Here is a 27567-nt window from a genome sequence, read left to right as displayed (position 1 = left end):
TCAGTTTTATTCTCCCACACCTCACTTCCCTCAGTCCTTTATTCTCAAGCAAAGGTGTCTGCTGAGAAAAGCCGCTCCGTGTCTCCCTGGTCTGGTGGAGGGGGGGGGGGCGCTAGCTTCGCGTCTCCCTGGTCTGCTGGGGGGAAGCAGCTAGTGCGGGGTTGCCTCACCCCGTTTGTAAGTAGGGATCCGATGTAAGTCGGATCCATGTAACCCTGGGACTGCCTGTATACCTCCTAAGGCATGTTTTGTACAGAGATTAATACAAGAGTGTCAAGGTTATGAATACAGGAATGCTTAATATCACAAATCCCATCTTCCTCACATCGAGTCAATGGCAAAATTCCCATGCCACTTCAGCTGGAACAAGATTAGGTGCATAGTCACTATGTTGTTCCAACTGGAAACAATCATTCCTAGTGCTTTTTGTATTAAGTAGACTTTTTAAAAAAGGGTTATAGAAATGTAGCCGTGTTAGTCTGGTGTAGCTGAAACAAAAAACAGAACTGTGTAGCACTTTAAAGACTAACAAGATGGTTTATTAGGCGATGGGCTTTCGTGGGCCAGACCTACTTCCTCAGATCGAATAGTGGAAGAAAATTGTCACAACCATATATACCAAAGGATACAATAAAAAAAAGAACACATATGAAAAGGACAAATCAAATTGCAGAACAGAAGGGGGGTGGGGGAAAAGGTAAATGTCTGTGAGCTAATGATATTAGAGGTGATAATTGGGGAGGCTATCTTTGTAATGGGTAAGGTAATTAGAGTCTTTGTTCAAACCTAAGTGTAAAGTGTCGAATTTGAGCATGAATGACAGTTCAGAGGATTCTCTTTCAAGAGTATTCTTGAAAGGCTTTTGAAGCAGGATGCAGGTAATTAAGTCGTTGAGACAATGTCCTTTCTGGTTGAAATGGCAAGAAACTTTTTTTTCTTTGTGATCCTGTCTAATATCTGTTTTATGGGCATTGATCCTTTGGCGAAGTATTCAGCTTGTTACTTTTTTGTATTTCCCAAGTAAATATGATTGTGTGTTTTAAAATAGCTGTAATTAATATATGTATGTATGTATTTGTTTATATAATTGATGTTAGTATAATATTCAGGGAGAATTTTTTTTAAAAGGAACAAAAAAGCAGATGTTATGAAGAATAATATATTCCTGATGTTGCAACTCTACAGGACGACTTCATGAACTTAGCTATGTTGCCTCAAATAGCTTTCATGCACAGTGATAAAGCTCATGTCACAGATGCTGTGGTTTGTAATACTATCAGCAGTGGTCAGAAATTTGAAGTTTCTGAGAGACTTTGAGTCACTCTTACCTCATTTCTTTCACATGCCAAACTGAAGAAACTTAAACATCTCACATGCCAAAATAAATAAATCTATGTGTTTTAAAAGGTGGTTATGTATTTAATAGCTTGTGAGCTACTTAAAATAAAGAAAATATGTGAGAGCTCAATTAACCTCACTTTTTCACCTTTCCTTTTATTGGCATTCCCAACTGTCCTGTTGATTTTCCTCTCAGAAAAACAAAGTTCAGTTAAATAATATAACAGCTTTTCCCCTGCTGAATTCTTAACCAATTATAAAAAGTATATCTCCTCCCACATCAACTGCATCTGTTTTGTCATTAGCTTATAAAATCTTCAGAGAGTCAATGGGGCTGAGTTTTATTAAACTGCATTATAGCAGCACTGTTTCACTGCAGTCTAATAAAGGTAGTAGAATCATATATATTAGAGATGGAAAAGATGTCATGTAGGCTAACACCATGCCAATAAGTGGAGTACAGGAAAATTCTGATACCTACCTCTTAGGCAGATTTTTGTCACATTCCTAGAAATAGTGTCATGAAGCAATAGGGTAATACTTCCTACTTTCCTCTGCATTTTATCCAAGAATTTCAAAATGTACAAATATTAATAGATGAAACCTTATCTGTTTTAAGTGGATTACAAAAAATAGAGATTGCTGTTTGCATGTTGTACAGTTTTGCTTTATTATCTCCTTTTTAGACATTGGGATATCGATACATAAAAAGGTTATGTTCTTTTAGTGGTGATTCAATTCCTATATCAGTTCCACACATGGATATGCATATGCCATGCACCTGAGGCATATGTGGGAGTGATGACTGCTGTGCTGCTTTGACATTTCTCAGCATGGAGAGCTCACAGAGCTGCTTGGGATTCAGCTCCTGTCAGCTGAGGATGCTGTGGGAGAACTTGGAGAGAATCGCAGAACCATAGGCAGGCAGGCAAAGCAGCCTGCTTCTGGAGAGATTGCTGTGCTGAGCAGACATGTAGGGAATCCCCAAATTTTAACATTTCCCATGAAACAGCAAAGAACCTTGCGTGGTTGCAACTAGCCATTAACTTTGGGAGCTCTGGGGTCCCTCACTCCAAAGCTGTCTTCATGGTAGGTATCCAGAGACATATCAATTCTGGGAGCCCTAATGTTCTTGGCCCAATCAATCTACTTGGCATGTCTGGAAGGCCAGCCTACCCAGCAGCTCACCACGCAGGCAGTCAAAGAGCCTGGCAGGTTTTCAATAGAAAGCAAATACGTTTGTAAGTTTGTTTTTCATTAATTAAGATGATATAGGGAAGTCCTCAAATTTTCAGGCTGATAGTCCTCAAACTTCAGAGGGGCAGCCAAGTTAGTCTGTAATAGGAAAAACTTTAAAAACAGCAAATAGTCTAGTAGCACTTTAAAGACTAACAAAAGATGTAGATGGTATTGTGAGCTTTCGTGGGCAAAACCCACTTCTTCAGAGTGGGTTTTGCCCATGAAAGCTCGTGATACCATCTATATCTTTTGTTAGTCTTTAAAGTACTACTAGTCCTCAAAAACACATTTGTAGACTACAGTGACATCTACTGGAGAATTTAAAAACAGTAATCTTCAAAACATTGTGCACTGGTTTCATCAAGGATATGCCCAAAGTGCTAATTTTACTGCACCTATGAGAGTCTGTGGATTTTATATTTAACCCACAAAGGAAAGGAGGTGCATATATCTTAATATTTCTGTGGTGGTAGTTCTAAGAACGTACTTAAAACCCATATAAGCACATGAGGACATAACCCACTCACTAAAACACTGTATTTCAGTCACTTAGGAAATCTGTAGAAGTGGATAAATCTTTGGAAGTCCCCCATAATCAAGGGGAGTCAAGAAAAATGGCTATCCTGTAAACCAAAGCAGCTCTGTTAACATTAGGCCAGGTATTTTAGTATTATTAATTTTTTTTCAAAGTGTCAAAATGCAGTAGCTTTAAATTGTACTGGTTGTAATATTACATGAATTATTTGGGTTTTTTAAAAGTATGTACAATAATTCATCTTTTTCTAAAATTATTAAAAAATATAGTGCATAATTTTTGACAATTTGAGTTGTTAATGCTACTATGAACTACAATTGTCAGTCTTTAAAATGTTCACATTCCAGGCATTTACATTTGGACAAATGGATTTCTTGCCCCTGTAAGAGCATGATGCAATGTATAATTTAAGAAACTTTTCTAACATTTTGTTGCTAATATAAATGTCATACACTAAATATAACAGCGATAATAAATTATCAGAATCTCTCTCTTAAAGGTCTGTATCAGTTTACCTAGGGAATATCGTCGTCCCAGCACATATTTTAAAAATGCTTTTTTTTTTCTTTTTGGCTTTTTTTTTTCTTAGGAACGTTCCTCATTAACAACTGAAAAAATAAGATTTGCTCATGAGCATGCTGAAATGAAGAATCTAGAAGATATTGTTAGAGCTATAAAACCAACTGTACTTATAGGTAATTATTTAATCAAATGATATATTTTAAGAAGTGAGACTTTGTTTTATTGTTTGCATACATATGACTATCCTATATAGGGAAAATTATGAGCTCCTGTGAACATCTATCAGCATTCTATAGTATTTGGAAAATATCTTGCACATAAGTGGATGCTACTGTAAATAAACAAATTATAATAATAAGAATAAGAATAAAACAAACATATAATAATACTTTCATTCTAAAGCCTACATATTAGTCTGTTTTCTTGAACTTCTGTTGAGGAGAGAGATCTTCTTCCTAATATTTCTGTAGTTAAATGTACAGGTACTTAGTATAAATAACCTCAGAAGTCATAATGATAAAAGTGAAGCATACATACCTATAAGACTGTACAGTCACTTGCATTTTTAATCTGATTAAACAGATTTCTGGTTTCAGTTATGTAGTATAATCCTGTAGTGTTCAGGCAAAACTGTCATTGACTTTAAAAGAACTGCAGGATCTTAATCAGGTTGAAACAACCAGCTGAAAGGATGCTTCAATTATCTGTACTGCAGAGTGAAACCAGTTTTCTACCACTTCTTTCAGAAATGAAAAGGCAATGCTGAATTTTTGCAGTATAAGTAATCTTTTAAAATCTGTTTATTCACTAAAACTGTTCATTGTTAGAAAGTGTGAATATATCTTACTCTGTGCCCCCTGTCATGAAATTTTAAAAAGATGTAATTTAGTATTGAATTGCTAATTCCACCCTGTACCACTACTCACTATGATGTTACCTATTGCTTAAGTCAGCCTCTGTACTACATGACTAGATGATAGCTAATGTAATGCCGATTTAAAAAAAAAACTCCAGAGGGGATTGTGGCTATTACAATCTGACATGCCTACCTTCAGTACCAGGTACATTGGTTGAAACTATTGAGAATAACAGAAGTCAGATACAAAGGTGAACAGACTATGTTGGGAAGAGTCACCCTGACTTTTGTAAAGAAAAATCAGACCTCACTAGCATTAGAATTCTTTGAGTGGCAACAAACATGGGCAAGGGGGATCAAGTAGATATAGTGTACTCAGACTTTCAGGAAGCCTTTGACAAAGTAAATCCCTCATCAAAAGCTGTCAAGCAAAAGAAACAGTCATATTAAGAGGGAAGGTTCTGTCATGGGTCAGTAATTGGTTAAATGACAGGAAACAAAGGGTAGGAATAAAATAATCACTTTTTATAGTAGAGAGATGTAAGTAGTGGGGTTCCTCCAAGAATCTGTATTCTGACCTGTGCTGTTCAGCATAAATGATACTCATAAATTATGTGGAAAAAGGGTAAAACAAATTTGTAAAGTTATTCAAGATAGTAAAGTCCAAAGGAGATTATAAACAGTTACAAAATTGGGTGAGTAGGGAACAGATGAATGGAAGATAAAATTCTTGTCACCCTATCTCAAAATTAGAATATTATATATAGAAATATATACTAGATATATTAGAATTGGAAAAAAGTTCAGAAGAGGACAAAGATTATTATGGATATGGAATAATTTCCATATGAGAAGAGATGAAAAAGATGGGGACTTTTCATCTTAAACAGGTGACTGAGAAGGGATATATAGGTCTATAAAATGCTGTAGATAGAGACAGTGGGGGAGTGTTGTTTACCCATTCAGATAACAAAAGAACCAGAGGTCACCCAACAGAATTGATAGGTAGCATGTTTTAAATAAATGTAAGAAAGTACTTCTTCATACAACACACAGTGTACTTTTGGAACTTATTACCAAGAGAATGTTGTGAAAGCCAAAAGTATAACTGGGTTCAAAAAAGAATTGAGTAAGTTCATGGAGGCCATCAATGGCTATTAGCCAAGATGATCAGGGATGTAATCCTATGCTGCGCGTGTCCCTAAACCTCTGATTGTCAGACTTGGGACTGGACAACAGGGGATGATGGATCGTTTGATAAGTGCGCCGTTATGTTCATTCCCCCTATAGTGTCTGGCACAGGCCACTATCAGAAGACCTGATACTAGGATAGATGGACCATTAGTCTGACCCTGTATGGCCAGTTCCTGTGTTACTGTGCTCCCGCAGCTCCATAGCATACAAAGGAAATTTAGGCCTTGCATTCTTTTCAAATGTTGCAGTATTCACTATTATATGAAGTAATCTTACTATCATGGGGTATGTCTACACTACAGCACTATTTCAAATTAACTTAATTCGAAATAATTAATTCAAATTAAGCTAATTCAAATTAATGCATCTACACACAAACTATTTCAGAATAGCGTTTTGCGATTTCGAAATAGCGCGTCCACACTGAGTGGACCCTGAACCGAAGTTAAGGCTGGCCGAAACCAGTGCCAGCAGGGCATCAAGTTAGGACTTAGTGTGTGGGGCTGCTGCCCGAGGCTAACTGAGCTCTGTGCTTAAAGGGACCCTACCCCCACCCCGGACAGACAGTTGTCAGGGTTCCCCGCTTGCTTGTCTACCTCAACAAGGGACAGCAAAGCAGTCCTGTCTTGGAGTTCTCTGAGTGCCCACACTTGGGACACCACTGCACTTCGCCATATGGAGCCAGAGCTGCCCCTGGGCACGCCATTGCATCTTGTGGGGTCGTTGCCATCAGCCCGGCTGCACTTTCTGGGGGGCCCATAGGGTGGGGTTGTCAGGATCCAGGAGGCCCTGTGGGAGAGTGTCCACTCTGAGGAGCCCTCAGAGCCACTCTGGTCCTCCCCACTGGGGGCTTGTGCCCCATTCCTCCCTCACGTCCTTCCACTTACCCCTCCCAGCCCCCCTTCCTGATGTCAAATAAAAGACACATATGTTCAAAAATAGAAACTGGGTTTATTGAACAAAACTGGGGAGGGGGGGTGAACCTCTTGGGAGACTGGGAAAAGGAGGTGGAGAGGGGAAGAGAGGAGGGTGGGAGAGGGGAGGGGAAGCCTGGGAGGAGGGAGCTGGAAGGGGGAAGCAAGGGGAAGAAGGAGGAGGGGAAGCTCAGGGCCCAGGGTTGGGGGGTCTCGCCGGACCAACTTGATTTTCATGCAAACCTGCTCCTGGATTCGCATGTGGCCTTTGGTGGCCAGGCTAACAGCTATCCTGCATTCCTCCGTCTATTGCGGCGATCATGGACGTTGGGGGCATGGGAACCCCAAACCTGAATAAGGTCCATGATCTCCACCCTGGACCAGGAAGGCTCCTGCCTTCTTCAGCCCCTGTCAGGCTCCTGGGAGCTGGCAGATTGCTTCTGGGGAGTGGTAGAGAACTGGCTGCCAGTGTCTTGCTGGCTTATGGTTTGGGGCCACTGGGTCAGGAGCCCCGGGTGCCACTGCTGGCTCTGGTCTGGCAGGCTTGGAGCTGGCACAGGCACTGTGGCCAGAATCTACCCCTTTAATGGGGCTGGGGCTGGAGGAGAGGAGAGTAAGTTTTCCTGGTTGTGCCCAGAGTGACCACCAGGGCTCCTTGGGAAGGGCTGGAGGCCTCCTATTTCGAATTAAGTGTGTACACAGTACTTAATTCGAAATAGCTATTTTGAATTTAGCGTTACTCCTCATAGAATGACGTTTTCCAAATTCGAATTAAGCGCACCGATATTTCGAATTAAATTCAAAATAGCGGTTTGCATGTATAGATGCTATTAAAGTTAATTCGAAATAATGGCTGTTATTGCGAATTAACTTTGCAGTATAGACATACCCATGGAGGGCTAGGGCATGGCCTTTACCAAAACTCCAGCTGTCCAACCAGGCCGGTTAGTACCATTAGTTTCAAACAGTCTTTCCACTAAATTGTGGAGAAAGAGGTTGTTTATGCTTCATTTTTTATTGTGGTTGCAGGAGGGGGTGGAAGGAAAGCATTGTATCAGAAACATATATGGCAATTCATTGCTTTATCTTGTCAACACATTATACAAATATTAACTAACTAGTATTCTTTGCGTGCTTCTCTGCATGCGTTCTGCTTCTGGTGTGCCAGGCCCCCCATGACCTGGAAATTGGAAAATGTTAGCCAGCAGCATCTGCTGGTCCTACTTGCTCCATTGGTGCTCTTGAGTCTCCCCATCCTTGAACATATAAAGAAGGAAGAGTACCAACATAACCTCAGTTCCTCTGATTCCTGTCTGTGAGACAAACTCAGCTGGCAACATCCACCTTTTTTCTAGTTGCATATTTGATTAGATTTTTAAAAATACTTTGGTATTTAGATTTAAATTTAATAACTAGATTTTAGCTTTATTTAGTTTATTTTCTGCCCATTGTTTTGTAACTCCAGCTACTGAACAGGTAAGTAACTTTCCTATTGTTATCACTACAGACACAGTCCTGATGTTATGCACCTGAAAAAGTTCTGCCTTTGTTTTTGTTACTGAAGTGGAAAAAACCAGCTAAATTGTATTAGAGAAGCTGTAGTAAAAGAAAATGCTATTGTACCGTTACTTTCAAAATGACATTCAAGAATATCTGGAACAAATTGCATTCCCTACATTTTCTGTCATGTGCTTCTCTTCTCTTATTTAGGAGTTGCGGCAATTGGTGGTGCTTTTACAAATCAGATTCTCAAGGATATGGCATTCTTTAACAAGCGGCCAATCATTTTTGCCCTAAGTAACCCAACCAGCAAAGCAGAGTGCTCTGCAGAACAGTGCTATCAGATGACTGAGGTAATGGAAGGTCAATGTGCACAGTCACTAAACGTAGTGTTTAGATAAAGAAAAATAATCCGTAATTGCTTTGTTACTTATGTTTTAAAAATTGATTTGTGTTAGGTGAATTTAGAAGCTGAAGTTTATAAATGCCAAGTAGTTAATTTTATGTATGGAGATCAGTTAATTCTATGTATGAAGATCAGTAAATCTAACAGTTTCATTGAAGCAAAATAAAGCACCAAACAAACAAAATGATCTTTGAATAGTTTGATTTTAATTTGCAATTCAGAAATGATAGGCAGAAAATATTTCACCAGTTTTTATTTTTAAATAATTTACTGGATTATGAAGCAGCCATATTTTTATTATATCTTAAATGGCATAGAAATGAAAGCGTGATGTGTGTTCAGCTAACTGTTCCTTTGTGCTGCAGCTAGCCCTAGAGAACTTCCACGCTATACTCCATCTGCAAAAATCTCTCCACTAAATTAGGATGGAGGAGCATTTGATAAGTTGGCAGTGCATGATAGCAAGCCTGTAGATGCTTGTTTAATACTCTGTCCTTCATTTCTGTACTTTATCAGTACTTTTCAATTATGAGTGTCAATAATATGGTAGGTTTGATTTAGTTCCACCTTCTAACTCATTTAAATGCACAGTGACCCTTAAAGATATATTTTGTATTTATAAATGGTCAGTAAGATAGACAAGCTTCTTGCAGGAAGCAAAATATTAGAAATCATTCAGGATTGTGAATTGAGGCCTCTGTGTTCAGATTTCTGATAGCTGTACTTTTTCACCTGTATCTTTAACTAACTGTAATGTGTGACTAAAATTAAAAACAAAGAACTATAATTTGTAATTCATTTTAAAAGTCCTATGGTTCTAGAGTGAATGTCAATAATCACAGCAGTTTCATATAACAGCAATGTTTAAAATTGCCAGTGTAAGTAACTGATCCATCTGCCTTCTGTATTGGATTATGGGTTCTGCACTGGATTTTCCCCTTATCATATGGAAGTAATATTGTGTAACTGTCATACAAACAAAAATATAGCATGTCTACTGAAAAGTACATATGACAGTGCAATGCAAGAGTAAAAAAGGAATTCATGCCCAAAGAAGGATTGGTTATAATGGACAGCTACATCCAGTAACCAGAGCTAAAAATACAATAAACAGTTCTTGCATGACACCAAGTTAAACACAATATTCTTTTGAAAATCTAAATGAGACCATTGGTGTGCTTTAAAATACACATTTCAGTTTCCTAAAATAAATTTACATATTTCTTGGTACAAGGAGCTTCTTAAAACTATTGATCAGTGAAAATTAATCAGTTTAGCAATTTTTAAGGGGGCTAGACAAAGGACCCTTCTAGGACTGAGCGAGCATCTATTCAACTAGTAACACTTTTTAAATATTTTGTTTTAGGGGTGTGGCATTTTTGCAAGTGGAAGCCCTTTTGACCCTGTGACTCTTCCAAGTGGGTGCACCTTCTATCCTGGGCAGGGTAACAATGCATATGTGTTTCCTGGAGTTGCCCTTGGTGTTGTTTCATGTGGATTGAGGTATATAAGTGAAGACATTTTTCTCACAACTGCGGAGGTGGGTACACTATTCGTAATAATTTAAAAAATCCTTTAAAAAATCATTCATTATATAATAAACACTCAACTATCCAATTGCCATTCTTGACATTTGTAAGGTAATACACGTTTTCTCCTCTTAGAAGTACATTTCTCTATATTAAGCAGTTATTTTGATTTTTAAAAATAGTGTAAATTGGTTCAGATATCCAGTTTGAAATTCACTCAATCATTTAATATTTCCCACTGTGAAATCTGACACAAGATGATTCTATCTAGACCTTCTATCACATTTGAGGTGTTGATCCAGGAGCAAGCTAGAACAAAAGGGTTAATTTCTAAGATGTATACAATTTTCATTGAAAAAGATGTCAAGAAAACAAATCATTAAAAGTTGAGAGGGGATATGGACAAAGAACTTGATTTGGATGACAGGTTCTCTGAATGGGAAAAAGGATATACATCTTCAATTTGCCCCTCTGGTAAAGTAAGTTGTTATAAATTATCATCTGACTAAAATTTAGAACAAAGAACTATAATTTGTTTTTATTTTTTTTTAAGTCCTATGGTTCTAGAGTGAGTTGCAATAACCACAACAATTTCATATAACATTTGACTCTTGTTAAGAACTGTTTTTTTTTCTTTTTTTTTTCTATTCAGAAGATGCTCTGTTAGAGAAGTTGTAAAGAAGGGGTCACATACTTACATATGTGGTGATTATGTCCAATTTTGAGAGGAAATTATTAGAAGTTTATCTTATGGTCAAATGGCACCTTTATAAGAGATTCCCTGACCTAGTTACTTGTAGATCCTTTTAATAGACCTTTATTTTAAACAGAATGATAAATTAATTGTTTATTGTTGGCAGTAAGACTTTGTAGTGCACATTATTACGAAAATGTGACTTCTCCTATGGAATTGTGGTATAAACTGGATTTGCAATGAAAAAGCTTTCACACCAGATATGTACTGAGATGCTTTAGAGACCACCCAAACCATTCAGCAATTCTGTCACCACCCATCCTGTTGCTTTAGAACACTTGAGGCACCTTTTGCTGAGCAACTATGGTTCAATTCTCTGACATCAGTAGCCTGATGCCAACAAACAAAGTCTCATTTTGGATCTTATCAGCCAAATTACTCTTAAAAGAATACACCAAGGGTATGTCTAGACTACATCTCTCTTTCGACAGAGGGATGTAAATTAGACACTTCGAAATTGCAAATGAAGTGGGGATTTAAATATTCCGCACTTCATTTGCATAATCATGTAATGGCGCTCTTTCGAAAAAGCGCTATTTCAAAATTGAAACCACAGTCTAGTCGCAGTTCATTCGAAAATAGAAGCCTTTTTCGAAAGATCCTGTAAACCTCATTTTTTGGACTGTGGTTTCAATTTCGAAAGAGCACCATTACATAATTATGCAAATGAAGCACAGGATATTTAAATCCTGGCTTCATTTGCACTTTTGAAGTGCTTCATTTACATCCCTCTGCCGACGGAGGGATGTAGTCTAGACACACCCCAATAGTCCTCCTCATCATTGGTCTCTTCAAATACGTCCTCCCCACATTCTTGATTACCAGACACTTGGAATATTTCACTCCAGGCTGTCACCCAGGAAGTCATGAAACCAGCCTGCCAGTGACCAGCTCACTGTTGGCATGTATATTCCATGCAGTTTGTGCACCGGAGATCTGCTTGGGATAAAAATAAGCAAAAAGCGTATACATAAACTTATTTAAAAACTTATTTATAAAAAATCCCGCAGGTTCAAAGATGAAATAGTAAGGGAAAACAAACATATATGCATTACACAGAAAATAAAGATGCACATCTAGTTTTAAACTTTCATATTAGCTAACATCCCTTTTCTAGTAAGAGTAACCTATTGTCATAAAGCAGTTCTCCAGCATTCCCTCTTAGCTATCAGAGGTAGCCAGGATTGAGAATCCTGCTTTGAGGCTAACCCCAAGTTCTCATTGGTCTTTAGTTTAAACCCTTTCCATTTTGAAAAGGTTTTCCTTTTTTTCATTACTATAGGTATTCAAAGATGGACATTTTCTTTTAAATTCCAACTGTACCTCTGCTTTGGTTCCATATTGTTTTTTGTGGGCTGACAGTGGTTAGGAACTCAAAGCCAGAAACTCCCTTGCCTGATTCCTTTACAACGCTGTTGTGAGGTGATGCTAATGTTGCATTACAATTTTCTGTATGTACACCTTCATAACCATAACACATCTCACAATGATTGTTAAGTTCAGTGCATTATAAGCTTTCCTAAAAGATCTTACTTGATCTATGTCTTACAGGAAAACAACATAGTATTTAATCAGTTGGTTTAATTGTTTATATTTTGGGGTTTAATTCTTCTGTTCTCCCAATGGGGTGTTTGGACCCTTATTGTCACACACACACACACACACAAGACAAAACATCTTATAAATTTAGTCTCCCTTTTTAGAATACTCTTGGGAGGAGAGCTCCCTAGACAGTAAACCAGATTCTCTGAACACTATCTTGATCCTGAATAAGCAACATATGATGTATTATGTTAACATTTTATTGTAACTATGCCTTAAGAAAGTTTTTAAAAGGAACAACAAGTTTTCTTAGAACTATAGTTACATTTTTTGTGTGTATGTATGTCATATAGGAGTGTGTGTGTCAGCATGTGCGTGTGCACTACAAAATACCTTATTTAGATGTTTTTATTATTGCCTTCATTATTATTTGTAATTCTTTCAGAAGTATCTTTCTCTTTTTTGCAGTCTTTAGTCCAAGGATTTTTAGCATTTTTTGTAGGGGAGTTCTCTTCTGAGAAATTGGTGGCAGGGTTCCCTGATCCCGTTTCCTTATGCTGCGCTCGGCTACATTTGCCACCATCTTTTCTTTCCATTTTCTCTCTGTTCTTTTCTCTTTATGCTTCTCTTTTATTCTTGGTTGTAATTTTATTTTCTATTTTTTCTTCTTTTTTTGCTGTCTTGATGGGAACTTTCTCTTACTGCTCTCCACTCAACAGAAGACTTACATAGTGATTGGAGAGTTTGGGGAGATGCTCCATTGATGGTTCTGAAAGTTCAGTCATACATACATACATACATGAGAGTAAAGGAGAAAAACCTATGAGTTGCTGTCAGATTCCTACCCTGCACATGTGAGCTTCCCCTGTGGCCATCTGCATTAGGTGCCACTGTGAGAACAGAGACAAAGAGCATCTCATTGCATTTCCCATAGTCATCCTGCTTAGTTTCAGTGTTTAGAATTTGTGACTTCACAATACTTTCCATTACAGACCATGTATTTGACACATACATGCTTTGCTTCATGAGCCATCAGAGAATATGATTTGTGATTGAGAAACTTACTCAAACCAAATTCAGCAAAAGCCCTTTTATCTGGCATGCTAGAGAAATGGAGGTTTAGTGTAAATTAAATACGTCAGTTAACTAAGAGGTAGTGGTTTGGAGTGTGTGTGTGGGGATGGGGGACTGAGGTACAGGACGGGGCATAGGAGGGGCTGACCCTAGGGTACAGGCTCTGGAGGGGGTTGGGGTCTGGCATAGGGATGTTAGCGATTAGTCGACTATCAGATAAGCAATTGCTTATTGGATGGTTGAGTAGCCACTTGACTAGTTGCTTCCCCCCTCACTTGCTGCCTCTATAAGAGAGAGGTGTAGGCAGAGGGACAGTGGGAAAACAGCACAAGCGGGGATTGCTTCAGTCCCCACTGGTGCTGGTTCCCACTGCCGGCACTTCTGCTTTTGAAATGTATAAGAGCCCTCCAGAGCCTTTGTACATTTCAGAAGTCCAAGTGCCAGCAGGGAGCACTATCCGAGGCAGTGGGGCTTGATGGGGAGATAGGGGTCACTGCTGGGAAGCACCCAGCCACCAAGCAGCCCCTATTCACACCAAACGGCCCCTGTCTGTGGCCATCCCTGGTTGCCACGAACAGAAGCTAGTCCAGCACCAGCCCCTGTTTGAGGTGGACAGGACTGTCTGCCATGAACTGGAGCTGCTGGACTCAGCCAGTGTGAGCCAGGACCAAGTTGGCTGTGCCACCGCATTTTAAATGTGTCAGTCCCCGTAATACACGAGGTTCGAAGGGATGCCGGAAAGGATGAGACCACAACTGGGGGTTTCAAAAAGCACAAACTGATTTTATTTTGATGGCGCCAGACAATCATCAGAACAAAAATTAAACAGATTGCCAGACAACACAAAACAATTCCCTGAGGCTTTTCTAAATCACAATAATTTCCAATAACTGCCCAGGGGTTAGGAACAGTTGAATTAACACTGGTATTATCCATAGGGCTGAGTATTTGCACAACTTTATACAAGGAAACAGTAAAAAACCTAAACCACAACTATTTATAAACTAACTTAGTAACTTTTTAGCCACTGTCACTTGGCAAGCAATAAGGACAACTAAAAAATCAATTAGGATAGGGATGATGGTGGGGGGGGGGGTGTTATACCAGTTCTGGAGACAGCAGGAACACAAGTACCGGTCACACACTCATAAACTGTCTCCACTCGGGTCGACCAACTCGGAGTACGCTCAGTAAGACTCAAGAGCGGGGGGTGCAAGGCGTCTGGGTGATCAGGCCAGGCGTTCACTCAATGCGAATCCCCAGTGAGAGAGGGGCTGTCTGCCTGTTTTATTGCCTGTGAACTTATCACCCCATAGGTTGGTTTTTGCTGCAGTGGGTGGAGTAGCAGGCCTGAGCACCAGTCAGCCCACTGGCTGATCTGTTACTGCAATGGGTGGAGCGAGCAGGGGAAGATTATTAATTTACATGCCCTTATATGGAAAACACTCCACCTCACAGACAGAGCCCCCTATACCAGCCTCAGAGGTATTACAGGCTATGGCTCCCTGCGACGGGCAGCCATTTCTGATGTTCTGCCTCGGACAAAATGTAGTGGCTCTTACTACATTTAAAATGCAGAGCAGCAGCATGGTTGGTTCTAGAGCCGGCATTTCAACACCCTTAGTCTGGCAGGAAGAGTTGGGGCACAGGAGGGTTCAAGGTGCTGGAAGGGAGGCAGGAACTCACCTCTGGTGTCCCCCAAAAGCAGCTTCCTATCCCTTCTGCTTCTGGCAGAGGCTCAGCCAGGCAGATCTACTACAAGAAGGCATGCTGCCTTTGTGTGCAGGCACCGCCTCCCTTAGCCTTCAATGGCTTTGGTTTCCAACCAGTGGGCTGGTAGGGGGGAAAGAAGCAGTGTGCCTACAAAGCCACTTGGCCACACCTCCATCAGCAGCTGGGATAGGGAGCTAGCTATGGGGGTCACTAAGTGAGCACCCCTAAATCAGACACCCTTGCCCTTTGTGTGTCCCAACCCTTGCCCCAAGCTTCCTCTCACACCCAAAATCCCTCCTAGAACATGCCCAGCCAATCCTCACATGTGCCAACCTTCTGCCGTCCCCACTGCAAACACGCTATAAACTGGACTTTCTGTGCAGATCAGAAATGCTGGTTTATTGAGCTAGCCAGTGGTGAAGTGCTAGATAAAAGGGCTGTTACTCTGTGTATTTACTGTAGGGGATTGGAACCTTTTCTTGGTCAGGGGCTGCTGACTCCCAGGCAAGTAGATTTTGCATGATCCAGCTCCCGGGTGGAGCCTGATTGTGATGCTTAGACACATTCCCAACAGCTAAAGAGATCAGAATAGCCAGCACTCAACTTCTCTAAACTTCTCTTCTTCCTCCTGCTGAGGTTGTCTTGATGGAGGAAAGGCAGGAAAGTGGGCTCAGACAGCTGGGATCTAGGCTGTTCAGGGTTAAGATCAACACCTTGAATTTCATCTGCAAAATAACTGGCAGCAAATGTAATATATTGCTCCTTTGGTCTACACTGCTTGCTGGTGGACAGCTGCATACTTTTCCAACTGGAGTTTTGAACACTGGTTTCATTAAACAAGGTATACTCTGGCATCTTTAAAAGGTGCCAGCAGCTTGCCCTCTCTAAGAGGGACATTTACAATTTCCATCCATAAAATTAGTAAAAGGTCCAGAATGTTTCCATTGGCTTTAACCATCCAAGAAGGGCAATGATCCATCTCCTAGGACTTGGGATAATTACATGCTGCATGCTCAAATCCTCCCCTGTAATTTCAACTGGATATGGTATTCTTCACTTACTGTTCTAACTTGCTTCAAGTTGTTAAAAAGTTGCCTCGTTTCTTTCTAGAAGTAGCTTCATTTTGGTTTGGGTTAAGTGATTCATTTATATAGTTTGTAAAGTACTTTGGAATACTGCTGGATGAAAGGTTCTGTATACATGGATTGAAACATGTTTTAAGTGGCAGGCTGAAAGACCAAAAAAAAACTGGTTGCTGACAGAGACAGTTTTAACTTGCAGTCAAACAACAGTATTCTGTAAACTGGGCTCTTTAAATTATTTCTTAAAATAGGCTCTGACTGTGCAGATTTTGCTGTATAAGCTATTATTCAGTATGAAAGTCCCTCATGAAATTTTACATGAACAAACATCTTTACCCTACTACATGATTAGGCTTGGTAGCTCCGAAGATAGTGCCCAGCCATGCAAGATAAGAATGGTGATAGAATACTCACAACTGGTCTTATACTGCTGGCACTAATTGTGTGGGAAGAAACAGCATGTTTGAATCTTGAGTAGGTGTACAAGAGCAAGGAATAACACTGATGGACTATTAAGGCAACCCTCACCAAAAAAACCCAAAAAAACCCAATGTCACAAATCATTTAGGATAAGATTTCCATTGAAGTTGGGGGAAGGGGGGAAGAGGGTATAAATCTTCTATAAAAGTCCAAAATCAAAGTATACCTTGCTTTTCATGTAGGATTTGAAATAATGTTAATATTAAAGCTGAAAAACAATTGTGAATGGAAATGCCAAGCAAGCTCCAGATTTTAAGACTCCCAAAACATATCTTGTTAAATGAAAAGACTTATTCAGCATGTAATGTAGACTTATCTGTAAAAGAGAGCTATTGAAAATATGAAGCAAGGCTGCATGCCTGCAACTATTGTCCTCTTGCTTTGCCACCTCTTCAATTAATTCTGATAGAAGGAACAGTTCACTTATTGTAAGTACTCTCAGATTCTGTCTTCAGGTGTTCTGTCCTTCATGCCAAGTAACCTAGAATATAACTGATTTTGGATGATAAAGCTAAAGTATTGTGAGCTATGATGCCTCCTAATTGCAGGCAATTTCTCTGTAATGACAAGGAACATTACCTGTTCTTCTAAATGTTACCAGGCACAACAAAAATGTCAGAGAATGATGAACTAATGAAATACATTTGGCACTATAAACCCCACAGTTAATTTACTTCAGAGATAATCCTGTTAAACCTATTCATTATAGAAAATATGTTTTCATTATAGAAAATATGTTCTGAAAATATGTAGCTACCATGTGCTCAGTCTTGGATGACATCCATTTTAATGCTTGACCATTTTCCTATCTATTCAGGACATTAGTTAATTGAAAATTACTTTACTTAGTCATAGTAATCTTGAAGAAAGTGAATTTTCCTTTAAAAAGATTAGTGTTTGCGGTTATAACCTGTTTCAAAATGGCTTGGTTAGAGAAGTAGAGCACATAAGCTCTTTTAGCTTCCTGTGAGTTTAGTATGTTACTGGTCTTATCCTGAATAGTGTCCAGTCCATTTTTATTTTCGAACTTGCTTCTATAGTTTCTTGCTACAAAACAAAATATTTCAATACTGAATTTACCATGTGATGCTTTAAACTAACAGCAACTAATTTCTTCAAGCTGTGTTCTCAGCAAAATCCTAACCTATTAAATCCAAGAACAAATCAAATTACAGACAACAGATTTCAACTATTCTTCTGACAAATTTACCCCGTTTTATCAAAGAGCTTGTTTACCATGGGAGAAGGGGAACCAAACAACCACTATTAAGGGGAAAACCAAAATAAAATAAAATAAACAGGATTATCTTTTCTAGTCCTAATTATTATGGCTCCCTCTAGTGGATTTTTAGTGGCCAATATACTTTCCAAGATCAATTTAAAATACTGACAGTTTGATAACAATAGTTAGTGTACATGTTAATGTACTGTGTATATAACCTGCCCTTGGTCTGGCCAGCATTCCTTCTTTCAATAGAATTTAAAATAAGACTATGTGTGAACAACAGTTGAGCACATGATTCCACAATTTACTTATAATAACATTACCCCTTTTTAGCCTAAGTGATTAGTTGATACTTAAGGCCTTGGAGATTGTTTCAAGAAAGTGAAGAAACTGATGATAGTCAGATATTTATGTGACGTAGTCTTGGGGTTTTGTTTTTTTTAGGGTTGTTTTTTTTTTGGTTTGGGTTTTTTTTTTTAACCAAACAATGTACACAAAGTCCTGTTTTACTAAACACAGTAGGGATCAGACAGCCAGAGAAAGCATCTTTGTTCACTGTTCCTTCAAGTCACTTTTCAGCTAGCACTTAGCATAAAGGGCACTCACTCTGAGACTTATTTTTGCTTCTCTGTCTACTTCTGACACATAGCTCCACACTTCGCATTTTCACTCAAGACTCCATGTTTCAGCTCCTACTTCAGCCACACCATGTGTCAGCTGTCTGTAGACAAAGGGACATTTAACTGACTGCTTCTTCATTTAGCCTGAATGGAAAGAAGCTGTCATACTCAGTGGTTTCAGTGAAATTTGCAACTGCCCATAGATCAAAGACAGGTTACCCAGGGCTATCCAAACTAAAGCATAACAACAGCGATGAAAATCCTAATGTTATCTGAAATCAAATTCAATTCAGTGCTATAATCCAAGACTGACGATAAACTCTACAGAGACAAGCTGAATGAGGTAATATCTTTTATTAGGCCAACTTCTGTTGGGGAAAGAGAGAAACTTTCAAACTATCCAGAGATTGTCTTTAAATCTGGGAAAGTTGCATAGAGCATCACAGCTAAATACAAGAAGGAACTGATTGTATAGCATAAATAGTTAACACAAACATTCTAACAACAATATGGTCTGGTAGCATTTTATAGACTAACAAAACATGTAGATGGTATCATGAGCTTTCATGGGCACTGCCCACTTTTTCAGAACATGACTTGTTAACATACCTGTAGTCATAGGTTAAAAGAGGGGGATAGATAAGCCCTAAATTCATTATCTTTATTCCAACCATGACTCTTAATGTCTGGCTGGGGTGTCCAATTTTGGTGGGACATATTCTTGGTGGTTTCATCACATGACACATTCTTTAAAGAATCTTTAATTCTTGCAGACTCCAGGACAATCTTGAAGGATTGTATGACCTAGCAAAGTTATGAATTTAAACAACTAGGCTAATATTTTGACGGTATTGTGCTGGTTTCTTTTGAGGACAAGGATTGAGAAATCAGATTCGGAATGATTGTTTTGTGAAAAATGTTCATCCCTGGGTGATATAGTATTTTTCTCTTTTTTCATCTTTCTGCATGAGTTCATTTGAGAACATGGTATTTTTCCTCTCTAAATGCTGTCATTACTGGAGCATTTAGTGTACTGGGGTAGGTATACCACATGTGAAAGGCATGTGTATGACCCATGAATTTTGAAAGATGTGTTGTGCGGACTATTGATCGTTGTAGCAGTGAAGATATGTCTGCATGTTTTACAGGTACTGTTATTTCAGGTTCTGGTGCAATTTCGAGTTGCTAGGTCCTGATCTGTGGATTGTTTGCCTCTGTTGATGAGGTTGGGGGTTGTTTGAAGGCCAGAAGAGGGTGTTCAAGAAAGATTTCTTTCCAAGTATGATCTTGCTAGAATATAGATTACAACTGTTTAATGATACATGTATGGGGGTTCCAGTGTGGGGACATAGGTGACAACTTGGGGTGTGCAAAGGGAGTTTCTCCCTCTCTTTCCCATATTGAAGCAGTTTCTCTTGGGATATTTGGGTGTCCTGTTCTATGATATGATGTACTTCTGTGGTGGAGTGTCTGTGTTTGGCAAAGGTTAGTGTTGATTGTGTTAAAGTCTGTATCCCAGATTTTCTCCTCATTTTGTGGTTTCAGAGGACAGGCTGTAAATAACAGATTTTTTGGTGTGTGGTGGGCAGTTACTGGACTTGTGGAGGCAGTGTGATGATCCATGAGATTCTTGTATACAATTGTCTGTAGGGTTCCATTCTTGATTGTAGTGTCCAGGAGTTTGATGCTAGGGTAGAGTTTTATAGTATTTAGTAAAGCTCCAGGTTACTTTTGTCTTTGGGTTTCTGTCAGTGTAGATTCCACTGTAGATGTGTTTGTGCCCCAAACATGTGAATTCAGAATCTTTGCACACCAGTGTCCAGCGAGGCAGGGCATGCACCCTATGCTCATGCTCCAATGTGAAGACATAAAGGGTGAAGCAGCCTTGAGCCTCTAATTCTCTTCCCACCCATTTCAACAAGACACAGCCTAGACTGTCTCTAACCCGTTTCTGATTGCCAGAATTCTCTTCCAGTGAAACTATGCTTCTTCGTTTCTTACTTATAATCATTTGTTTTAATTTTGTTAATGCTCCCTTACCCCATCCCTCAAAAAAAAAGCAGCAGTAGGCCAGACATGGGGAGACCCCATGTGTTTAGCAGGGTAAAGCACTTTGTACTGACTGTTAACTATAGCAGTTTCAAAAACCACCAGGTTCAAGCCCCATTCTTCCTGCAATGGACTAGTATCTATCATAGATGAACACAGCAATGCCTGTTCTGGCTCATAGGAGCACATCTCCTATATAAGTGTGCTATCTGCTGCTCTTTTTCAGCATTCCCCTGCAAATCCTGAGAGAGAAGACTCCATCTAAACCTATAGGAGCAATCCATAGATTGTAATTCCACAGATCCAGGAATGGAAACATCCCCTGAACATTAATAGAAGATTATGTCTTTGGGGAGTTTCCCACTAACTGTGCACCACAACCCCAGTTCAAGCAAGGAAAGGAAAATGAAGCGGGTGCATATGACTTGAGCAAGGTTAGTCCTCAGTGCCATCTACAGCAGCAGCAGCTCCAGAGAAGAGAGGCCCAGCACTGTTCTCTAAAGCGAAAATGCTTGCCCGCACTAAGCGTAAATACAGCTGAGATCAAGCAATACATCCACCCCTGAGAGAACTCTGAAATCAGAGAGAAGATCCAAAAATCCAACACCAATAAAAGAGAGCACCAAAATACCAGCAGCAACACTTAGGGAAAGGAAGACATACTCACTTGTACCAGCACTGGCACCAACATCAATGTTGGCCTTGGGCCCAAAAATCCCAGTTTCCTGATCCTGAGAGACGCCTTAAGACAAGCCTCCCTCGTTGCTCTCCTCAGCATTGAACCCTGAGCCAGAATCCTTTTCAAGTAACGAGATATGCCTTTGACAGCCCCTCCTTCCTTGCTCTTCTGGTACTAGCACAGGCTTTGCTGCAAAGCCAATACCAGTGGAGTCAAGCTACATGCATTGGCACTGCTACCGCCAGAAAGAGATTGCTTCCTCTGTTATCAGGCAATTCTTTCCCTCCTACTTAAGCAGAGAAACCATCATCTGAAAGGCATGGATAATACCTTCAGGCGTGCAGTACTGAATTCCAGTGAATTGCAGGACTGGCAATAGATAGGCTACCCATGATTAGGCTGGTACCCACACAACCTGCCAACATGGCTGTACTGCCCCTACTGAAGCCTAATCTCTAATAGATTTTGCACAGAACAATCCCACATCTGGATTTTAAAAAAAGGCAGTCTCGTTTATCACCAGCATTGCTGGCTAGCGCATCTTCACCAGGAGGGATCTTTTGAGGACATGGCAGAAGCAGCAAGGGAGACACTCCAGCTTCCCCCTTCTCTGAAGGAACCCTCCTTGCAGTCAAAGCAATTACACTGGCTCCAACACTAGCAAATGATGACTTTAGGGCTTTCTAGGAGTTGTTACTGAGGATAGCTGAGACATTGAATATCAAATTGATGATGATCTAAGAAAACACATACAAAACTATTCAAAATCCTAACCTACATAGTACCTGCAAGAATCAACCCTTCTGATTGAGTAACACATTTTTGGCATGGCAAATGATCTGTAGCACACCTCTTCTTTGCTTTGCCCACAATCAAAACAGCTGAAAAAACAAAACCAGATTCTACCCAAAGACTTTGAGCACTTTTGTCCCCACCTGATGTTATGTCATTGTGTCTGACATCCAGGAGAAAACCAGATCCAGAGGTTTTCTTAATGGGGATTCCTAAATACAAAGATCTCAAAAAACTGAACCTTTTCACCTAAAAGGCCTCTTCTCCTTGGTATCCTTCAGACTTCTTATTGTGAACTGTCAGATTTCATTTTAAAAATATAGCTTCCTTATGTGAAAGAGAAAAACCCGTTACCTAACTCGGCTGCAACGGGACTGCAGGGAAGATCATCAGTGAAGGCCATTAATGTGCTACATGTGGCAATAGATAAATTTGCACAGCCACCAGATGGGCGGCCAAAGAGTCTCTATGGAATCCAGGAAACCAAGGGAAGTCCAAATCACAATTCAAGGAGCCCTGTGAGGTCATTATCCTGTTTAGTAAAAGGACAGAAGAGGTGCCACATTTCCTCAAAGACTCAAGAGTATTCCAGATCCTAGTGAATATACACCATGGAACTGTATCGCAAGACCACCTGAGACATTATTTTCTCTTAGTCGGCATCCAAAGCATCTCAAAGTAGTACAACAGGAAGTTCTGACAGGTTTCAGTTGGCACTTTACATGGCATTTCTCCCAGATCTGCAACACTCAGCAGTGCAGACACACTGCAAAATACAGTCTCAGCGTATCCTTGTGGATCCCTCTTTAGGTGTGCATCTGTCCCAACCCTCCCTCGGTTTCCTCACAACTTAAAGTCTGTGTTAGCTGAGGACTCCAAAAGCAGGGTTGGAGGACAGGTTTTTGGGATCCACATAGACTGCAACGTCTCAAAGAACCACCGTTTCTTCTTTGAACATGTGTCATTGTGGATTCCATTGTAGGGGTGCATCAAGACTACACTCTTCTTTAAAAAGAGGAATGCAAATGAGGGAAATCAAAAATGCAAATGAAGTGCAGATTTACAAATCTCACGCTTCATTTGCATAATCTCTTCTGATCATTTTTTTTTTTTGAAGAATTTTTTTTTAAAAAAAGCAGTCTAGACAGCGTTCTTTCGGGGGGGAACCTTTTTTTGGAAGAATCCTGTAAACCTCATTTTTTCAGAAATAAGGGCTATTTTGAAAAAGTTATTGGAAGAGATTATGCAAATGAAGTGTGAGATTTATAAATCAGTTTATTTATAAATCAGTGCTTCATTTGCATTTTCGATTTCCCTCATTTGCATTCCTATTTCGAAAGAGGAATGTAGTCCAGATGCTCCCTAGATGACTGGCCAGCAATAACCTTCAAAATAGTGGGTGAGGAGTATCAGCTTCATTAGTCCAATAGTGATAGGAGTACAGCTCTCCCAATTTTTGCATCTGGTCTGGCAGCCAGCTCAGTGTATTGCATGAGAAATATGAGCACCTTGCTTCATGAAGCAGCTTTGCAGATTTCCTATATTGGTATATTGTGGAAGCCTACTGAAGATGCTTCTTGATATCTAGTGGAGCTCTAATAGTGACAAAGATACATACACTGTGTTATCTCTTTTAAAAGTCTCTGGGGTGTAGGATCTTGACCCTTGGATCAGTCAGCTATAACTACAAATAGATGTTGAACCATTCTGAAAGATTTGGTCCTATCAGTATAGAACTGAAGAGCTATGGCCATGTGGTTTGGAAAGAGCACAGGGAGGCTGATGGATTTATTCAAATAAAATTCTGAAATAACCTTGGTAAGGAATTTGGCTTGAGGTATCAGTTCCTTATTGTCTCTGTGCAACAGGGTGAATACAGAGGACAATAAATAAATCAAACAAAAGCACAAGAATAACTAAAACTCAATGCACATTTAAAGCAAATATAAACGTTTCTTCCATAAAGTAGCTTTTATTTGCTACAAAATACTAGCTATAAGAACTGTGAGCAGCAGTGCTGTGCAGAAAAATTTTCATTTGGCAAAATCAGAAAGCGTACTTGCTATGAAAGTTACTTTCAAACTGATTTACTGTAATTATAAGTTTAAAATTCAGTCTACCTTCTGCTTTATTTCTAGGTAATAGCTCAACAGGTTTCAAAGAAACATTTAGAGGAGGGTCGTCTATACCCTCCATTAGTCACTATTCAAGATGTGTCACTGAAAATTGCTGTGAAGGTAAGTGATTTAAGTTAATTTTGCAGCCTCTCTCCACTCCCCACACACTTTCTATATGTTAAAATTAGATTAGGTGAAATAAAATATTTTCAGAATTCATTAGTCATTTTAAATGGATCTTCATATTAAGCAAGCAGAGGGGTCTTTAAGATCAGTTTCAAATTCATACAGTTTAGGCATAGGAGTCAAGAAACTTAAAATATGCTCTGTGTTTAATTGCAGATGGCTATAGTAGAATGTCATTTCTACTACTTATTCTGTACCACCTGGTTAGTTAAATGTGCTGTTCATGGTACCTGGTCCAGAGTGTAGAGCTATACAATCCTATATTGTCATTAGTTTTCTTTCCTTCCGTTACCTTTCAGGAAAATAAACGTCTTCTCTCATGGCAGACTTCTCCTTTCTTTGGCATGTTGCTGCTTGATTTTATTTCAATCCTCCTTATCTTGACCCATCAGAATAGTTTTTTGTGAATTCAAATATATGTTTTCCATGCATGGATTTTGCCAAATTGACCGTATTATGGTTGTAGCTTATAAAATACCCAAAGTAATTGCATAATGCATGAATTTGGAAGCCCTGAAAAATAACAGACCTCGCCCCAGTTCTGCCTTCTCCAAGGCTTTTTGTCTCCTTTGAATTTTATTTCTGAGTGGGTTGTTATGTTTTACATAATCCCATTATTGAACAGCCTTTTGAAAGAACAGTTTTGTCAATAGCTTGCTATCTGTGGAACGTTCCTTTTGAGTCATTTGGTAACAGGATACCAGGTACATATTAAAAACCCTTTTTGTAGTTTGTTTATTTTCAGGTTGATAATACCTGTGTTCCATAGATGTCAAAACATCTCAAATAGACTTGCTAAAATCAGACTGCCTTTGTGCTTGCAAATCCTTTCTAAAAGTGCTGGAAACTCTCCTCCTCTATTCACTGTGACAAGATTAATATTTTTAACCTAGATGCAATATTTTTTAACTTAAAAACATATAAATGTGTTATTTGGGCTGTGCATATTTTCCAGGAAATACTGGAAGTTCAGGCTTATAAACAAGGCTCCAGGGCCTAGCCACACCTTTCTGCCTCCAAGCTAGATGAACATTTCCAAAGATATACTGAATTTCTATTTGGAGATTAATTTAAACTTTAACAATAACGATTTATTCAGTGGTGATAATTACATGCATGGACCCAAAGAGCCACTCTTGTGGAAATACCCAAAGAACTTCAGAGAAGCAGGTTGGAGTCAAGATCAGTCCTAGAAAGCAAGTCACAAGATGACAACTTTTCCATTTGGGATCATAGCCTCTCCCCAAGCCTAACCCATTTGTGAGCTAGAGAAGTAGATAGGTTTGTCCTTCACTAGGAATAGGAAGCTTAATGTGTGTGGGAGTAACAAATGCTGCTTCTTGGAGGTGGAATGAAGGTAGAGAGAGGGGAAAAAAGTGTACAATCATGCAGATTTTCCTAGACAGCTGGGAGGACAATGTAGAAAATGAGTTCAGATTCCTTCTGTATTCAGTTTTTCTGTCGTCAAATACGCTTTGGTGGTGCACAAGATGCTTCACTTTTTGTTTTTGTTCAAAATTTCCCAGGAATGTAATGAGGCTTATACAAAACTAAAAAAAATGTAAATTTGTGGGGGGAGGCTTTCAGTTTTCTGTGTAAATAATGTAGAACGGGAGCACAGACAGAAAAGAAGCCACCCTCCTAAAACATTTACTAATGGAGGGGAAGGGGATGCCTGTAGTCTATAGCATTAACCGATAAATTTTTGCCTAACAGTTAATCGATTACACTATTTACGTTTTTAATTTTTACTTGTACCTTTGATACACCATTGCAATAAAATTAATTGGTTGTAACTGTCAACTTTGGTTGTGTGTTTTCAGATTGCTGAACAAGCCTACAGCAATAAAACAGCATCTTTCTATCCTGAGCCTGAAGACAAGGAAGCATTCATCCGATCTCAGGTTTATAGCACTGATTATGATAACTTTGTGGTGGACTCTTATGTCTGGCCCAAGGAAGCCATGAAAATACAGACTGGAAAGCTTTAAAAGAAAATGAACAAGATAGCAGTAATTGAAAGAGTTCAAATACATATTACTTCTCTGTTAAATCTAAAAATTATTTAAAAAAAATCTTTAATAGAAAATGAACAAAGCAGCAATACTTGGAAGAGTTAAAATGTAGTTTTCTGTCAAATCTAAAAATTCTTATTTTTTAAGAGTCTGAAAACTTTTACAATAAGACTAATATTTTCTTAAAACTTTGTATTTTTATTTCAACTTAATTGATTAAGCTGCTAAAATAACTACACATAAGAATAAAAATTAATTTGGGCATCAGATTTTGACAAGTGTTTGCCTTTTTTGCTTATGATTTTCAGATGACTAGAACAGAAGGTTATCTATTATGGAGAATCACATCTCTATACATTTCTGATACTTTGTAATAGAGAACTAAATCCTGCTCTCAGTGATGCCACTGACAATTTTGTCACTAACATCAATGAAATCAGGATTACATGCAAACTGACAAATTGAATAGTCTTAAACATGCACAATCTGTTTAAGGAAAGGCACAGTACAATTTGCATATAAAATAGCTATACTATTATCTTTAAATAAAAGCGAAAGCATTTTTAAAACAAATATGTAGACTATTTTTCCCTAGAAAAACTGCATGTACATTTGCAATCATGCAGGTGCAATGGCACCAGCCAAGAGAAAGTTTTCTAATGAGAGAAGTTAATGACTATCTCTTAAAAGTCAAGGTGTATCTGGTTGAGTGGGTTTTTGTACTAATATATATATTACCTATGTTAATCTTTAGTATTCATTTCTTTAAAAAAAATTGTCCATAGCACATCTTAAATATAACCATATCTTCCAAAAAGTCAGTTGTGATTTGTTTTTGTTAAATTATATATTTTACTTTTACATTTTTTATATCTTAAAATTGTAAGACTTCATCACCTCTATATAAAAAACAGCTATTCTCTTATTCGGTACAAGTCAGTAGTGTGAGTCTCTGACTTGAGGCTCATTAAAATCCTGTGTGCTTTATATTCTGGGCATAAAGAGCATATAAAAGGATTGTGAATAGGACTCTAAATATTTTGTAGATAGGGATACCGACGTTAGCCATCTGCTTAGTAGTCTACTTCTGTATCTGTGTTAAACCTGTATAAACTCTCTTTCTATAAAATTTATAAATCTTTAAATATTTCAGATTAGCGTGTGTTATAACACAGACTGTTATAGTGAAAGAAATTTTAGTAATAA

At 38.8% G+C, this 27567-nt stretch overlaps 1 protein-coding gene across 1 annotated transcript in view; it reads left to right on the top strand.

Annotated features, from left to right (window-relative positions):
- Positions 1 to 26630, top strand: part of ME1 (malic enzyme 1) — a 226482-nt gene extending 199852 nt beyond the window's left edge. Inside the window, exons 10-14 of the mRNA XM_075923820.1 lie at positions 3702 to 3807; positions 8309 to 8451; positions 9871 to 10044; positions 24182 to 24280; positions 26170 to 26630. Coding sequence (XP_075779935.1) covers positions 3702 to 3807; positions 8309 to 8451; positions 9871 to 10044; positions 24182 to 24280; positions 26170 to 26337 — 690 coding nt within the window. The 3' untranslated portion in view covers positions 26338 to 26630. The remainder of the gene's footprint in view (positions 1 to 3701; positions 3808 to 8308; positions 8452 to 9870; positions 10045 to 24181; positions 24281 to 26169) is intronic.
- Positions 26631 to 27567: the final 937 nt, after the last annotated feature.

Source organism: Pelodiscus sinensis, chromosome 3, assembly GCF_049634645.1.
Source record: "Pelodiscus sinensis isolate JC-2024 chromosome 3, ASM4963464v1, whole genome shotgun sequence".
NCBI lineage: Eukaryota > Metazoa > Chordata > Testudines > Trionychidae > Pelodiscus > Pelodiscus sinensis.
This window is presented reverse-complemented; position numbering and strand designations above follow the sequence as displayed.